Source organism: Homalodisca vitripennis, unplaced genomic scaffold, assembly GCF_021130785.1.
Source record: "Homalodisca vitripennis isolate AUS2020 unplaced genomic scaffold, UT_GWSS_2.1 ScUCBcl_9641;HRSCAF=18195, whole genome shotgun sequence".
NCBI lineage: Eukaryota > Metazoa > Arthropoda > Insecta > Hemiptera > Cicadellidae > Homalodisca > Homalodisca vitripennis.
In genome coordinates, this window is record NW_025785760.1 from 1 (window position 1) to 19,264 (window position 19,264).

Here is a 19,264-nt window from a genome sequence, read left to right on the forward strand (position 1 = left end):
ACAACCCACAACATTTTCTTTGTTCCAAAACACCTTGAAAATTGGCTGTAAGTAAACAATACTGAAAATTTACTTATACAACTTACTTACTTATACCTAATTTATTCCTACCGTAACAGGTGTTACATGGCAGAAGGGAAAATTGTATATACTGGTGTAATTGCTAAACATTGCTAGTTGTCAAAAAGCCAATCAAATAATTATTTCATATAAAACCTTTTAATGAGTTATCATCTGATGAATGGATGTTATAACAACATATAGTTAATATTATGGTGTTAAACAATTTGATATGTGAATCTCAACTTAATCAAGTTTTTAAATGTAACTTTTATTTTATGTAAAATATATCATCTTTGTACTACTTTGTAATTACTTAGTACCATAGATTAAATGTAATCATATTATTACACGAATATGTTACTGTCCATAACCATCCATTATTGTAAGATTAACTTTATATTTTTATACACATCCATTCATATCCAATGGTCTTAAACACTGGTTTTCTATATACTAATAGTACAATTTGTAATTTATCAGGTCTTTTTGGGAATTTGCATTTTTTTGTTCCAGTGATACAAATCAGTTACATTACTTCTCTTCCAGGTAATAATAACTAATCTAACTCATAATTATAATTTACATTTAAATAATCGAATCATACCAAAGATAGTAAGTTGTGAAAGTCAAAAACATGTTATACATCAATTTCATGCACACTATCTCTAAAATATGGATTTGATAAAAATAAAACACTGAACTAAAGAATACTGGTTACAATAAGTCTGAACTGAATTACCAAGGGGTTGTCCAACATGAGTAACAACAAGTGATGTAAGTCAGTAGCCAATGATTATTGTCTTTTTTAATGAAAAACCTAGGAGTAAATAAAAGAAAAGTAACACCACGACGCAGGTGTCTCATGAAGTACCTAATATTTGTCATAGTATCAATTGTATTTTACTGTGTAAATTGATTGTTCGGTGCAGGGAATGATGGGCACCATTCTGAGTATGACTTGGACTGGCTAAGAGTCCAAAACAGAGCTGAGGACATCCCTGCAGAGATATTGTGGTCTGGGGACATGTCTGCACATGTTGAGTATGTTTACAGCATCAGATGTCAAATCAAAAGAAGGAATAACTCGACTGATCAAGTCACTCTTGGATTATGGAGTTGGCTTTGTTACAAATGTAAATATTTGTTATCGATTTTACTTTTCATTTGTACCTAGGATTTTTAATGCATGTAGACATCTCAGGAGATGTCTTTAATCACTTTGACAAACTAATCTTTTGGTAAACATATGTTCTAAAGCACTTAGTTTATAACACAAATATTGTAATAGTTTTGAAATAATAGGTCACTGTCATTGTCACAACTGATATTTATATTATTGACAGATAACATCCAAAACAAAATTCAACCTAATCTTTATATGTTTCTTACAAAGTAGATTTTGCAAATATGACTATTACTGTTGTGTTTTATTCTTGACATAAGTAACTTATTACTAGATTTAAAAATACAATTTATTGTTATGCATGTTTTGTAATTTTTATGTTAATTAATCCAAAACTCTGTTTTGGTTTCTGTACTCTTGAGTCTTTTATTTAGACAATCAATATGTGTTCCTCACGATAAATTTGTATCAAGATTGATACCCAAAAATTTAAATGTGTCTGAAAGGCTTCATCCAATAAACCAAAATTACGCCTAAGTGTAAATAAATTCTTTTTCTTATATAGCAAAAACTTATTTTCATTAAACGAATTTGGTTCATTTTCTAAGGTACCATTTGTTAACAGTTCCAGATCATGCATACTTTGACTGATATTAGTGTGTAGTATCATCTGCATATAATATACTCGTAGTTTTCGAGTTAATAGATAGTGGCAGATCATTTATATAGATTAAAAATAGTGGGAGGCCTAGGACTGAGCCCTGTGGAAACCCCACTCAACAAGAGCTTCTTCTGACTTTTTTACCATTACTATAAACCAATTGCTTGCAATTATTGAGATATGATTAAAAAAAAGGATATTAGGCCCAGAAAATCCATAATGCTTTAATTTAGAAATAAGAATTTTACTATCAACAGAATCATAGGCCCTGCTTAGGTCACAGAAAGTAGGTATGAGTGAATTAGTCTAACCAGTTTATGTAATGCGTTAAAAGTTGATTTATCCTTTATAAAACCCAAATTTTGAAGTGGTTAATAGATTATTACTTTCGCAGAAAGAGATTATTTGCTTACTAAGTAACGATTAAATTAATTTACCTTGTACAGGAATTAAAGAAATTGTGCGGTAGCTCTGAGGTTGGTCCTTAGGGCCCCTTTTAAAAGTTGTATGTACTCATGAGGTTTTAAGTTGATACCGTCATGGAGCAGATGATTAATGGATATTGTCAGAAGTTCAGCCACACTACCAATAATACTTTTCAGTCAATTGTTAGAAATACTGTGTATATCCTTGACTATCAGAACTGCTCATTCCCTTTTCAGCGTCCAAACATAATTCGTAGTTACAATCGACCTTTTAAAATGTACTAAACCATCATTAGTTTGTATGTAACATTGCCGTAGTCATAACCGCGAGAGAGTTGGATGAGGCCCAGAGATTGCTAAGTCTAGCTCTGAGGCGAATACTTTGTTGGATGGGTGAGCATGGACTGTCTTTGGCCACCGAGAAGACAGAGATCGTTCTTCTCACCAGGAGGAGGATAGATCCCGTCGTGCAGCTAAACGTCAACACGGAGCTCATCGATACCAAACGCTGCGTCAAGTATCTACGAGTAAGAATGGACTCCCGTATGACATTCTGGGACCACATCGCCTGTGCGGCCGAGAAAGCTGAAAAGATTGTGGCCAATCTGAGTAGGCTCATGACCAATGTCGGTGGACCCGCAGAGACTAAGCGCCGAGTCCTCATGTCCGTGACGAACTCCGTTATCCTCTACGGTTGCGAGATATGGGCGGATGCCTTGCGGCAGAAGCGTTACAGGAAGAAGGTCGTGGCGGTGAAGAGGAGAGGAGCTCTTCGGATTTCATCTGCCTATCGTACCGTTTCTGAGCCGGCCGTCCTTGTGATTGCGGGGGTAATTCCGATCGATCTTCTTGCTCTCTTGAGCGGAAGCGTGTATACGATGGGAATGGCACTGTCAGCCGTGCTACTGCCCGTTCGCACACAATGGATGAGTGGCAAACTCGATGGGAGACGGAGAGTCGAGGACGTTGGTCTTTTAGGCTCATAGGTGATCTGAGGGGATGGACCGAAAGAGAGCATGGAGAGGTAGACTTCTACCTTACCCAGCTTCTCACTAGGCACGGTTGTTTCGGTTTCTACCTTAACAGAATGGGGAAGATCCCGAGTCCGGAATGCCAGTACGGGGATTCGGATGCGGACGATGCCTTGCACACCTTCTTCAAATGTAGAAGGTGGGAAACGGAGAGAAGGGAGCTGGAGGCAGCTATCGGGCATGTTTCGCCGGAGACTCTTATAGAAGAGATGTTGTCCAGTCCCGAATCGTGGAATGCTGTGGGTGCATTCTGCAAGAGGGTGCTAAGGCAGAAAAGAAGAGAGCAGCTATAAAGCACCAGAATAGCTCATGCTGGTGGATTTTAGAATGAAGTAATGCCCATTGGGCGAACGATGGCACCCTCTTGAAGTAGTTGCAGAGATGCGTTCCCGAGAGGGTTTCCAATGCCTGGACCGGTAGGTTTTTAGTGGGTGAGAGTCCCACACACCAGGGCAAACACCTGTCCCTGACGGTGCATAATGCATTTTCCTATCGTAAAAAAAAAAAAAAAAAAAAACCATCATTAGAGCTTAAATCGTCAAAAGTAAAAGTAAAACTGGGATTAACAACCTTATCTTTCTTCTATCGATTCAAGAAAAAAATGTATTAAATACATCAGGCATGACACAGCAGTGAAATACATTTCTGCTTGAATACAATTAAGACAAATTTCTTTGTTCAAATAGGTGAAACATAATATACAATCAACAGAAGAAATAATTAGATGTATTGGACCACCCCAGAAGACACTATTTGGGACCATGTGGGAGTTCACCAACAAGATGGAACACTTGGACTCAGCGTATTCCAATATAGCATTGGGCGCTCATACTGATACGTCCTACTTCATCGAGCCCGCAGGGTAAGGAATATAAAATAATTGGTTTTTTACATTTTCTTGATTACAGAAATAATTATCACCCAACTGCAGAAAATCTATATTATTTTTACACATTTCAGCGTGGTATATTAAAATAGTAATACTAAGTTCTATTGATTGGTTTGTCTAACCAAGATGCACAAATTGGTTACACTTTCAAAAATGATTAATTACAAAAAAATCTTCTTTAACCTACAGAAAATATTTTATTTTGATGAGTGTAATTTGTTTATTTCTCTTTGTAACAAAAAAATTGGCATTGATGAAAAATATAAATTATTTGTATGCATCCTAATGGTTTATTTTAGGTAGATTTTGTAGGCTATTGCCTATAGGCCTATTGTAGTTGTCCTATAATAGTTCTTATGAAAAGATTTCTATATATCATCAGCTAACATGACCCCCGCCTCCACAGGCAAAAACCACGTAACTAAGCCCAAACAAGTAGAATTTTAGTACAAAAATTGATTTTTTTTAATACATCTGCCAGCTTGGCATGCCATTTTGTATCAATGTGGCAGCTGCTTATATTTTAAAATGTACAACAACTTTTTCTTATTTATAGACCTAAAGAAAAGGAAAAACAGTTTTGGAATACATATCACATTTCTTAAACATTCTTTTACAAACTACTCTTTTTATATTTTAAACTGTTTGCAATATATTGATTTACGGATTTGTAAATCCGATAAGAATTTTTGTATCACTAAGAACTGGTGAACAAAATGCTCAAATAGTTCAAAATGTTTAAAAACTTATCTTACAGATACAGTAAATGTCCTGGTAAGTTCATTGGTCAACTTCACCATTTTGTTTCAGTTTGTCAGCTGTTCATACTTTAGATAAATGCAAGTATTTATAGGCCTATAACAATTGTTTTTGTACAAATGTAGTTAGAATCCTGTATTTATAAATTTTAAACCATATTAATGCACAGTTGCACAGAATCTGCCTACTTCTTTCGACTAAATCCAAGGGACTATTGATAATTCTTTTCCTTTTTTGTGTTAAATTCTTGATACATTTTTAACGCCACAATTCTTAATACACAACCATTCAAGGCATCATCAGTCACAAAAGTAAATATGAAATAGATTTATTCAAATATCATAAATAAATAGTTTTTAATAAAAAATATTTGTTGCCTACATTTTATATTCGTTGATATCATGACTGGTGAAATGAAATACCCTCGTCTCACATACGAGAGACTAACAGGGTTCAAACCCTTCAATTAGAGCAGCCCTCAGGAAAATAGTCCAATGACATTTGAGGCAGTGTTACCAATCGCTGTTAACCACCATCTGTCCTCTCAATGAATGTGTTAACAATGAATAAAATCTCACTTAGGTTCATTTGTTTAAGATAATGTTTGTTTATTGCAACAGATGGATCATAACTTTTCATGCACTTAACACTGACAACTGTGTTGGGTGCTGGTTATAGAAGAGGGTTGAATCGGACTGATCTAATTTAGGGTCATATAAGAAGTCCATAAGGAATCATATTATGTTCATAAATTAATCACAAATATGCAAATGACATATTGTAAAAACTAAACCCCACACTGTATTTTTATCATTTAAATTATTATTAAAAACCACTTTTTCTGATTTAACCCTGGAACTGGCAAACGCCCGATATCGGGCGTTTTATTACGTCTTTTATTTCTCAATATTACGTACTTAAAACACGATCAAAGAGTATCGGTATTGATACCAATCGAAAGAGGAAGGTTCAATTTATGTAAATAATACACTAATAAATAATTTTATCGTTTTGTTACACGTCCATACGTTTTGTAATCTCTAAACTGTTTGTTTACATTCTCCCGCGTACCGCGATAGTTGCGCGCGCAGCGATGAGTCAACTGGTTCATTCGGCTATTGTTATTTCGTCAGCTGCATGGTGTCCTGTCTGGTTTATTGTTTTTTTTGAGGTCGTTGTAATGATGATTGTGTATATGACACAATAATAGTACGTTTTTTGTGCGTGTTTACATAATGGATCGTAAATTCCGCGATCGTTCAAGTGACATTCGAGAACTAGTTGTACATGAAATAAGCAACGATGAGGATTCCGATTTAGACATTCAATTAGAACATAATTAAAAAAATATATAATAAAAAATTAAAAAATAGAAAATTAATATAAACTAATAGTTACAAGATTGTAAGAAGTCCAAGTGAGCTTTGAAGTTCTTACTTTTGTTGGTAAGTTGCACTTTCGAATGTCAGTGTATGATTTTTGTATCGTTTACCACATGTAAAAATAAATACCTTATAAACTATGTGTTGTTTTATTTTTACTCAGAATTAAATGCTCTTCCTGTTGCATATTTTGGATTTTGCGTATCACTAACAACAACAATTTTACAAATCAAAAACTTTGAACTAACTTTTCTTTTTTCTAAAAAACATTTTTTTTCCTGAAGAGGTAGAGTAAGGGTATTTTTATTGTTTTAATTATATTATGTGAAAAATGTTCCTTGAACAATGCTGAATAAAGAAATATATAATAAGTTATAGGTACTTTATAGTAAACATGTAATAATAAAATAAATATAAGGCAATGTATGAAGTACTAAAACACTCTGCCACTGAGAGAAATATGACCGCCAGTTCCAGGGTTAATAATACACCAAAAAGTTTATAATTTTTAATAATTTAACATTCAGATGAGCTATGCATTTAATACAAATCACTGTTTTTTCTAGGCATCATCTATCTTCAGCCTCTTCAAAGAGTTAATATGTGTATTAGAATATGTATACAATTTTATAAAGCTAAATGTTAAATATTTGAAAGTATTTTATAAATAGGAATATTGAGATTTAGTACTACATCTTTCTCCTTATCAATAATGAATCTTTCTCCATTTTAACATTCTAGATCTAAGATGTAAATATTGATTTCTGTGAATAGTAATTTCCATTTATACTGATTTTATTTGATATCTCTCTTAAAATCATACATTTATATTGTTGAAAAAAAAATATTCTTAGATGAACTCGTGGTCAATACATTTCACACATAACATTAAAATCAATAAACAGTAATAGACAAAACTTTTACATCAGCTTTTGTTCACACCAGCTGGTATATTTAAAAGATACTTAATAAAACTATTGTAGTGATGCAGTTTACTTTCAACACTACACTAAATTTTAGACTGTTGATTCACCAATATATTTTTTGCGGAACTTCCTGTAACTTTCCTGGGCCAGTGAGGTGGAGCCCAGTTAATTTGTGTCATATCTGGTATTTTTTTCCACCGTCCGTGACACTTAAGCTCTAAAATGAATCTGTAAAGCTATATTGTTTTCTTCACTTTTCATATATAGATTGCAAACGTATGAGAACTATACTATCATACGATTTCAAATTTTAGGTTGATAATATTTCACTGCATGGAGAGGAACTGTGAAGGAGGAAAGACACTCTTAGTGGATGGATTCCGAGCTGCAAAAGAAGTTGAATTGGAGTCACCAGATTTATATCACTGTTTGAAAAACGTTCTTACTGAGTTCCAATACATAGAGAAAGGTTATCATTTAACTTCCCTAAGCACCATGATACAGCATAGTCTAAATGGTAGAATTAATCAAATAAGGTATGTTTCTTTTATTTCTATAAAATAATACATCATTTATACTTCTTAAGCATATCAATAAAATAGAAATATTAAATAAAACCAAGTTTAATTATTAAGGTTTTGATCCTGACAGGCACCAAGAAATTTGGTTGATTTCACATATATTAAGTTTTCACTGGAATAAAGAAAGGTCTAATGTTAAATTTCTGTGTTAAAGTTAAAAACATTAGTTGGACAGTGAGATGTAATCTATTTCTTTAAAGCCAAAAATACACATTTCATTCATTATTTGAAACCTTTATTAAAGTTGTAATGTCATCTGCAAATTGAAGAAACTTAGAATTAACTTTTAATCTTTTAATTTATACCAAAATAAAAAGTATTGGTCTTATTTTAGATCCTTGTAGCACACTACTGGTTACAGGATTCCAATCTGAAAAATATTCAATATTACCATTTTTTTTTTTTTTTTTTTAAGAATACTTGTCAATACTGTTGAATCTGCTTGCCAAGTACGGTTTAAACCAACAGTGGGATAACCCACTACGACCTTAAACTCGATTTTACCTTCTCCTTAGTGCAGTGTCTCAAATCTGACACTGGTACAGATTGACTCTGGAATCTGGAGCCCACATCTGTCTGAAGAGATCAATAAAAAGTCGGTGAGGAAGACGTTCAAAATTAATTTCTTGCATTGTTTCAACATCAGACACCCAGGCTACAAAAAAGCTTAGTTTAGATGCTGCATGAAACAAAATTGGCTGAAAAAGAGCTTAACTCAATATTCACATTAAATCGACCCTTCCCACCATAGCTGTATTATGTACAAACTTTTAATTTTTGGAAAGTAAGTTATGCCAATACAATAAGTCTTGAATAAATCACAGAAAAATACCAATATTTGAAGTGAGAAATTCACAAAGAAATCCATCTAAGCCATCATATATCAGTTTCACCAAGGCATCTGTTGTTTTATTTTTTTAGGAACCCAATTGATATTTATTCAACACATCATTTGCATGATAGGGTAATAATTGGAAAATACCTGTTTCCTCTTCAAAAAATATTGGTAGAAGAGTTAACAGGTCTATAATTTTAAAGATGTTGCGTGTTTTTTTTTTTTATGTTGTAATTTTGAAACACTGTTAAGTTGGAGGTCAACACGTTAGACATGTGACTTTTAATGACATTCGTAGACAAGCTGATGATGCTGCAAGTCCCAAAAATCATTCTTTTTGTCATAAACCATGTTCGGGAATAAAATTTGCACTCTCATACTTCTTAATGTTATATAATTTTTGTGAGATTGTTATTCTTGTGTGTCTTGTTATTGCAGTTTTTCACTAGGAAAATTTCATCTAAACATAAAAAATTCGTTTTCACTTTTAAAAATGTGGGTTAATCCATTTTAGCAATAAAGTTGGCCCACTTTGCATTTTGTGTTTTCAGCAAAGCACTCTAAACAGGAAACAACTAGCAAACGTACAAAATTACAAGTCAGTCTTTTTTGGACTTCATAATATTCCAAACCCATATTACATAGTATTGTACGGTTCGGTGCTGGTATAATATTAAACGTTAGTATAACATTTATTAATATTAATTATCCGTTTTGACATTTTATTGACAGGATTAGTCCAGTATACTCTAGAAAATAACTGAGAAATCTCTTTTGGAACAACAGATTTTCATCAATATAAAAATAGTTTAGCTTACAAGAGGTTGGTCTATTTTACCATGACATAGATCTTTTTTCTTCAAAAGGTGGTTGATAATCTAAAAACTGTAAGGTTTTGAATTGGTCCACTTTGTGCTTCAACCATACAATAATATGGTAAAAAAATCTTAACAAAATTTCTAATTTAAATTTAAGTATTCAAGGTTTTTCAACAGTCAAATTAGACACATTTTCGGCTTACATTGTAATTTAACAGTTTCTATTTGAAAGGGATTTTAGACATTTGCCATTGTTAGGTGTTAATTGGATAGAATACTATTTTTTGTGTATTGGAATCTATCCTCTTCATCAGGAATTAAAAAAAAAAAAACATAGTGTTTTATCCTTGTAACACATAATAAAGTCAAATTTAACCCTAGAAGTGTGTCCATGTTACCAAAGATAAAACGTCAGTCCATTTTTGACGTGTTGCAAGGGTTTTTTAAAAAATTCGTAAAAAATACTTAATTCTAAGAAAACATATATTGTTATATATTGTTTTTCTTCTCAGGAGTTTTACTATTTGAAATCGGAATAAATGTTTTGATATTCTTTGGTTTAGTATATATTTTCATGAAAATAATGAGAAATCGCAAAAAGTTTTATATGAAAATTTCAAGTTTGGGACCTCTGTAAGGTATTGAAATATTACAGTAAGGTCAAAATGTTAAATGTATAAAATGTAGAGAATATTATAGCAAATTAGAAAATATATTAAAAATTTCTATGCAACCAAAATTGTAATTTTGCCAATTTTTCTTTTACAAAAGCGAAAATGTACAAAAATATACAAGGTTTTTGGGGCTTTTCATTTTTTTTACCTCTAAATGTGACTATATATTTATATAAAAAATATTTTTCTATTGTAAATTATACGCGCTATTTGAAAACACTAAAAGTAAACAACAAAAAAGTAAACTGTTATTTTATTATAAGCTGACAAAAAAAAAAATCTTTTGAAAAATGAAAATATTTTGTAACAAAATTCAGAAACAAGCTGAAAATTTTCACTTATACTTTATGTTTATGTAATTTTTGAATATACTCTTAGTAAGTATGTTTATTTGGCTAAAATAAAATATAAGATATGTAAAAAATAGTTTGAGAAGGAACTGAGTTATGACATTTTTTGTTAACAGTCGCACGTTGAAGAATTTACTCATAAAAAATAATCTGGTTTGCAATGTACAAAAAAAATATAAAAATTTTTTTTAAATTTTTTTACATGTTATATTATGTTAGCCCATAATGTTTGAAAGAAATACACTCAATAATTTTTGAAATTGAGTAAAAAATAAATGTTGTGCGTCAAATATTGTAAAACCTTGCATTGTAAAATTTTTGACAACATATAAACAATAGATATTATAGTTCAAAAATAACATTGTTTTATAATGTTTTTGTCAATGTATATGCATTTATGCAGTAGAGAATTTCAACCTGAAAGATTAGAGACCTAAATTATGAAAATCGGTAAAAAAATAAGCTCGTGGTGAAATAAAATAGGAGCGTAGAAACGTAAAATAATGTGTCTCAATACAATGTACATAAAATTTAATGGTAGGGTACACAAAATATTAACAAAAATTTTTCTTACTCAGTGCTGAGCTCCTGGAAGAGTTTTCTGTCCTCGTTGCCTGCCACGTGGGTAGTGTTGGAGAAGGGGGAGGCACTTTTTTATGTACGCCAATGTTACACCCGGGGCACCAGAACACAGATCGTTTTTTACACACACCACACCTCCTCAAGCTGCCATTGTCACTCAAGCTTTGGATGCCGTGGCCCTCAAATGCTTCTCCAAAAGGGATGTGGGGGATTACCGCAGGAACATCAAGTACAGGGGAATTATTTGCCAGCCCGAGTATAATTTCATTTATGAACGTGAGCTTGCTTTCCGGTTTTGAACTGCACAGCTTATACAAGTGGTAAGCATCGAACAGCGCCATGTCAATGAAATTATACACGATCTGTTTCCAGTACTTGGTGGTTTGTCTGGAACAAGTCAAGTGGTATATGTTCTTGTCCTTAGCATCAACACCGCCCATGTATTGATTATATTGACAGATCATATCCGGCTTGATCTTGCGTTCACCACTCCTACTGACAACTACTGTATTTTTTGCTACATATGCAGTGCTTATCAGGTGCACAGGCTTCCTGCTTTTTACGTTCTTTATATTTTACAAGAAGAACATGTCCTCTTCTAAAATACAAAGGCTCGCCTACACGTACATCTGCAGCCAGAATGCCATGACTCAATAAACGGCTGGTTTTATTGATCGTGCCAGTCAAGTAAGTTTTATTGTCCAATAGATACTGAGCAAGAGGAATTTTGGTTATAGTAGTTGTCAGTAAAGAGGTGGTGTCTTTTGTTGAGCAAACCACAACACTGCATCAACTCTGCAACAACTTTCTGCGTAAAAGGGTCCTGCCCTCCAGCAAGGAAGTCGGTGCCTGAGTATAATGCACTGTGCAAAACGTAACCTGAGGCACTGTCACACAACTCGAACTTCTTAATACCAAACCTGGAGTGGCGCTTATTGGGCATATATTGGATGAAGACACATCGGTTTTTTTTTCATACCGACCATGCTTTCATCTATACAAACCTCCTGGCTTGGTACAAAGTAGCGTTTGAAGGCATCATTCATATTATCAATGAAGTCTCGTACCTTTACCCACGGATCAAAATCTGGATGGTCCCTGGGCAAAGCGTCTCGAGAAGACACCTGAAATTGTGACATGATGGCTTGAAATCGATCTAAGCCCATTGTAGTTTTATAAAAAGAATTTGAGTGATTTGGAAGAGAAGACCAGTATAGTTTCAGTACCTTAGCCCTCATGAGACCCATATTCAGCAGTATCGCCAAGAATTTCTTCATCTCCACAACAGTCACATCAACCCATGTTCGCAATCGGGATCTTGGGCCAAGATTCCCTGTTCTTTCCATGGTTTGAAGATTCTGTTGTGCATACCTGTTAGTCGCATTCACCATCATTTCCCAGATGGTGTTGGTCATAAACAGAAAAAAAAAATCAAGGGGAGTCCTGCTGTTACCGATCTCACGGGGACCAACATTCCTTACTTTGAACCTAGCCTTGATGTTCTTGGGTGGTTCATCTGGGTATGCTCGTATCCATAATGAGGCAGGGAGGACGAGAGGCACAGGTCCAGTAGCAGGGGTAGGGGGGGCGAGAGGCACAGGTCTAGCAGCAGTGGCAGGGGGGGTGAGAGGCACAGGTCCAGCAGCAGTGGCAGGGGGGGTGAGAGGCACAGGTCCAGCAGCAGTGGCAGGGGGGGCGAGAGGCACAGGTCCAGCAGCAATGGCAGGGGGGGCGAGAGGCACAGGTCCAGCAGCAGGGGTAGGGGGGGTGAGAGGCGCAGGTCCACTAGCATCAGGTGGGGGCGGATCAGCGGCAGCAGCAGCAGAAGGACCAACAGGTCCCTTGGCTGGGCGATGACGTCGACGACGCTTTCTCGGAGACATGTAATAATCATCATCGTCCTCCTCGTCACTATCAGGCACATAGTCATCACTTGACCCAGAACTAAAGTCAGTAAGTTCATCCATGGCAGCCTCTTCATCCACAGGCTGCAGCACAAAATCATCTCTTGTAGATGAAGGACCTGGCATGGGCTGGTCATCTTCTTCATCCTCCGAGTCTAGCAGGAGCCTGTCGAGCTCGCTACTGTGGTCCGCTAAATTCTCTGCCATTGTAGGCGTAGCTATTGATCTGTTGTGTACAAAGTAATTTATTAGAAGTAGCACTAAATCATAATTCGATTGATTTTGCACTACTTCTAATAAAAGTAAACAAATTTGGCTCTAAAATTGAAAAAAATGTTTATAAATGATAGGCCACTATGACCTGATTATGAATTATTATCAAATTATATGTAGACCTAACTCTAATACTTGTATTCTAATGTTTGGGAAAATTATTTTTGAATAATTTGTAACTAGTAAATAATTTCATGTTCAAGCCTAACTTAGGTCTCAACTTTTGAAAATGTATAAAAATGCTACTGACACCTAAGTATTTACAATTTAGGTATGTAATACTCATTATAATAAATATTAGGAATGATGTTTATAAATAACTCTAAATAATAATATATCAAATAGAACATGTGGTATGTTGTGAAATCCAAAGAAACATGTGACTGACAATAAAATATATAACAGATCAATAGTTATTCCAACAAAAACATAAAAACCTTATAGATTTATTCAGAAACACTTCACAGGTAATCACTTCACTAAATCACTATACACTTACACTTTATAGCAAAGCGCGATGGAACGAACACAAGCGTAGTGTACTGTGGTGCAACAAGTTACAAGACAATGACCGACAGGGATGGGTTGGGTTGGTCTCGATGCGACGCCGTGAGTCATTTCTTTTGTTTCGCACTGCCGGAAACCTACTGAACTAAATTTACCGCTGAAGGGTTGTACCGGTAGATCGTTTCTTTCACTTTACACTGTTTTTTTTTTTATTTTCTTTATTGACAATAAAATAACTGTGTGAATGTTATTATACTAACCAGCATAAAATATGCTGGTTTACAACTTTAGAATTGTCCCTTTTTTAGAATATTCATAGTAACTCAACTATTCGTTCTAATGACTTTCTGTTTGCACTGGAAGAAAGAATATTTCATTCCGCGTCTATTGACATATGGCAGCACTGTTTGCAGGCAATAAGTAACTTGCTATGATTGGTTGAAAATGACGTATTTCTTTGACCCGGCCACCCGCGAATTTCAACTCAAATTATAACTTCTTCAGAAAACATTTCACCACGACCGTAATATTGAAGTTAGAAAAAAAAAGTTTATATGAAAATTGTAGAGTGGAATCTCACAATTTCAATGATACCAAAAACATGGTGATTGCTTGAAGATAAATAATTATTTTTGACGAAAAACTGAACCGACATACAATATGCTGGTTCCGCACAACACACATAAATTACAACCGACATAAAATATGCTGGTTCCACACTTCTAGGGTTAAGAAATCCTGTTGTCCTTTTAAATCAACCATTGTCTAATGTAACAAAGTCGCACAAGTGAGAGGCTTCTCTAACACACAGCTAATAAGTTTTAAACATTTTCTATTATTTAAATAAATTATGTTTATGTCATAATAAGCTTTGATAAACAAATAAATATAAACTTGCAAATAAAATAAATCAATGACGTTTTCAAATTGTGCAGAACTAACTTAAACTGCAGATCACTATAAGTCAAAGTTGATTTTTACTACAAATCAACTGTGGAATCTGAACGTGTGTTGCTACTATACAGGGTGTACATAAAGTCCTGCACTGGTATAATATTTTCTAAACGATAACAGATAAATGAACAAGATTTGGTACATCAATACTACACCTAAAAATCTACTTTTTGAAGGAACTATCAGTTTTCTGTAATATCATGGGGACGTCCCGCAAGGAGTCGGAAGGAAATCTTAAATAGGAGCATAGGTCAATATGCACATCATTTTAAAGGGCTTATCTAGCAGAGTTTAATGCCGCAAACCGCACTCAAAAAGATTGATCCAGTACAAAATGGCGGCTGTTCAAAGGTTTTACTTGGTTACATTTCATTAGTAGCCATAACCCCGGTAAAGCAAAACTGCAACCAAACGAATACTGCAGATAAATTACTACATTATGATTGTCAGTTGTACAGAAGTGAATTATGACGTAGGTTATCCTCAAGGGGTTACAAATATGGTCCTAATATATTGATAACGGGGAAAACCTGATAACAGTAACAATTAAAAAGCTCTTATCTTTGGGTCGCAGTTTGGACTTTCCAATTAGCCAGTCTATTCATAGTAGGCTATTCTAGTTTTCTTGTTTTAGTAGTGCTGTCCAACCTTTCTATCAGTGCACTTTAGTACAAAAGAGTTTGTCGTATTGCTTGTAGTTCTTCAACTACACTATGTTGCTTGACGAACGTGAACGTATAACACTTCTTATGATGGTTGGTTGGGGAAACAACGGACGATCACACGAGGAAGCATGCCATTTATTTCATGACTACTTTCACGAGAGGCAGCCAATTTCTAGAACAACTGTAGGGAGAACTGTTCAACGCTTTATGGAAACAGGAAGTGTTTCCGATCGTCATAGGGCAGGAAGGCCCGCTACTGCGACAACTGAAGGCAACTCTTTAGATGTATTGCACTCATTTATTGAGAATACGCAAGAGTCCCTACGCTCAGCAACACAAACTCATGACATCTCTGTTACGTCTGTTAAAAAGATTCTGAAAGGGTCTAATTTTAAGCCTTATAAAGTTCATTTGGTGCACGAACTCAACGAAGTTGATTTCGATCGACGTATAGAATTTTGTGAAACTATGATGGCCAAAATAGATTGCAACGAAATTGATGCAAACAATATTGTGTTTTCAGACGATTGTTCATTTATGCTGAATGGAAGTGTAAACAGGCACAATTGCCGTTACGTACTAGAGTAGCGAAAATCCTCACTGGATGCGGGAAGCACATAAGGTGAATGTCTGGCTTGGTGTGATAGGTACCCAGTTGGTAGGTCCTTTCTTTATTGAAGGAAATTTAAGTGCAATATCATATTAACGTTTGCTAGAAAATGAAATTACACCAGCACTTCGAAACATGTTTGGAGAACATTACCAGAATATCTGGTTTCAACAGGACGGAGCACCCCCACACTACGGCATTGACGTAAGAGCCTATTTAAACACTGTTACCAATATATTAGGACCAAATTTGTAACCCTTGAGGATAACCTACGTCATCATTCACTTCTGTACAACTGACAATCATAATGTAGTATTTATCTGCAGTATTCGTTTGGTTGCAGTTTTGCTTTACCGGGGTTATGGCTACTAATGAAATGTAACCAAGTAAAACCTTTGAATAGCCGCCATTTTGTACTGGATCAATCTTTTTGAGTGCGGTTTGCGGCATTAAACTCTGCTAGATAAGCCCTTTAAAATGATGTGCATATTGACCTATGCTCCTATTTAAGATTTCCTTCCGACTCCTTGCGGGACGTCCCCATGATATTACAGAAAACTGATAGTTCCTTCAAAAAGTAGATTTTTAGGTGTAGTATTGATGTACCAAATCTTGTTCATTTATCTGTTATCGTTTAGAAAATATTATACCAGTGCAGGACTTTATGTACACCCTGTATATAGCTTTATTATGTCACCCTGTATAATATTGGAATAAAAAACTGTTGTAGTTCAAAACCTATATTTAATCTAATTAAGGTGTAGAATTTAAAATTATGTTGCCACTACAAACTTTATTCTATCATTCAATAATTTATTACCACTGATTACAGATACAACCTGTATGACCGCAGTGCGCGGCAACCTCTGCAGAGTGTGCTGTTCTACCGGTCACTGCGACGGCTAGCAGCGGCGGTGCGTAAGCCCAAGGCAGAGTGGTGGCTCACATTGGAACCAGGCACCGTAGTTTTCATCAACAACTGGCGTGTATTGCATGGGCGTTCAGCTTTCTATGGTCAGCGCACCATGGGTGGAGCTTATCTTCACATGGGCAACTTCCTCAGTAGGGCTCGCTCTTTAGCGCTCATTACATAACTTGTCTTAATGAATTTATAAACAACAAATACACATTTCTATGGTAATACTTTTAATATTGATTATTTGCCATTATTCCAAACAACATTAATGTAAGATGACGTTTTATTAAGGACTAGAATAACAATAGGTTAGACCTATATGCATTTTTAGGTGTAATATTGACCATCAAACTGAGATAAACAAGAAAGTTCAATTGTAAAGAATGTACTGAGCATACAGATACTTGATTATTCACTGATCATTAGAATTAATTAATTAAATTAGTCATTACGCAGTGGTAATTATTTGTGTATAATACTAAGAATTCAGAGGGATAATAAACAAATCTTCCGCTGCACATCCATAAAAGTTCGGCAAAAATTATAAATCAATTATAAATATTGATATTGGAATATAATTTTAATATTAGAATAGAATAGAATGTCTTTATCGTCTTTTATCAATGTACAGCGTGTGTATCAAAATGAATGACCTGATTTTAAAACTCAATATCTATTGCTAAAAATGTACTACAAAAATAATATTTATTGCACATAAAATACTCACAAAATCTTAAAGTTTTAGGTATGTTATTACAAATGTTCTCTATGCCCACCAACAGCAGCACGAACACATCCAGACGATAGCTAAATTCCTCATAAACCTTACACAACGTATCTGCGTTCACAGATCTTATTGCGACAGTTATTCTGTTCTTCTAGTTCTTCAATGTCATGAGTTTAGAGGGGGAACAATCACTTTTTCCTTCACATATCCCCACAAGAAAAAGTCGCATGGGGTCAAGTCTGGTGATCTTGGAGGCCAAGAATGAAGGGCACTGTCTCGAGGTTCCGTGCGCCCTATCCAGCGGTGGGGCAGAGTGTTGTTGAGAAAGCTGCCGAACATTGTTTGTGCCAGTGAGGCGGAGCTCCATCCTGTTGGAAAATGAACCTAAAACTTTAAGATTTTGTGAGTATTTTGCAAATAAATATATTATTTTTGTAATACATTTTTAGCAATAGATATTGAGTTTTAAAATCAGGTCATTCATTGTACATTGCAATAGACAACGTCAATAACTAATATAAACATAGGATTAAGCACAATTTAGTAAATCATTACAGATAGTACACTTGTCATTTTAAAAGTTTAGTATAAATTTATCTTTCGGGCATTCCATCATGAGGACAATTTCAAAAGGCAGGTGTCTACGTAATCTATCTAAAATAATAATTTTCCCCACAATCAAAAGACCGATTTAACATTTACAAAATAATACATTGTTCGAGGGCCAAGATGGATATAACGTAACACAACATGTTAAAAAGTAACCCATGACTAGTGAAGATGTGATCTCATGCTTATTACAAGAGTACTAGACATTTTGGAGGGCCAAGACAGATTTAACGTACCTACACTGGCTTGATAGTTCTCGATGCAGGAGCAAAGCTTTCAATCTTCAATTGAGTATAGTGTAATAAAAACCAAACTTTTTACTTCTTATAAAATCAAGTTTGAACCAATTTGTTGTATATCTGTTATATTTTTTAATAATTACCCTATGAGAGGTTACAAAAACAAGACACTACTTTTAAAACTCTCAGATTACAATCTATTAAATATGAAAATTCAGTTAAATGGCCAGAATATTACAGGCATAATGTTAAATATCTTTACAGTATTTGTATACCTTTTTTATCTACTACACTCAAAGGATTAAACAATTGTTCAAATTTAAAAAAAGTTAACAGTTAATTGTTCAAAAGAACTGAAAAAGTAACTTACTATTTATAGTTTGTAACTGTACTTGCTTCTTTTAAACAGAATTAGCTATAATTTTAGCTAGTCACTTAAACAGTAAATCTACAAATTCATCTCATTAATAATCCATCTAAAAGCTTGTGACAACCCCTTTCCATCCCAGACATTTTTTTTTTTAATTTGTTCCAAAAATCCCAAGTATTTTTACTAATGACATACCTAAAAATCCCAGGCTTTTTAGTTAATTTTTGTCGCGTTTTACTAGAAAACCCATAAAAAATTTATTTATGAAGCAAATTTATTAGTTTAAGTGTTATTAGCTTCCTAAATATGTTATATATACTATAAAATAAAATATAAAAGGGCATGCTAATATTTACAATAACTTTTTTTTAATAATATGTACTTACCAAAA

At 34.3% G+C, this 19,264-nt stretch overlaps 1 protein-coding gene across 1 annotated transcript; it reads left to right on the forward strand.

Moving 5' to 3' along the window:
* The first annotated feature begins 998 nt into the window (after positions 1-998).
* LOC124374695 (trimethyllysine dioxygenase, mitochondrial-like) lies at positions 999-17,155 on the forward strand. The gene is made up of 4 exons (XM_046832865.1): positions 999-1,196; positions 3,990-4,165; positions 7,574-7,795; positions 16,845-17,155. Exons 1-4 carry the CDS (start codon positions 1,098-1,100, stop codon positions 17,104-17,106), a joined length of 759 nt encoding a protein of 252 aa, XP_046688821.1. The 5' UTR covers positions 999-1,097; the 3' UTR covers positions 17,107-17,155.
* Positions 17,156-19,264: the final 2,109 nt, after the last annotated feature.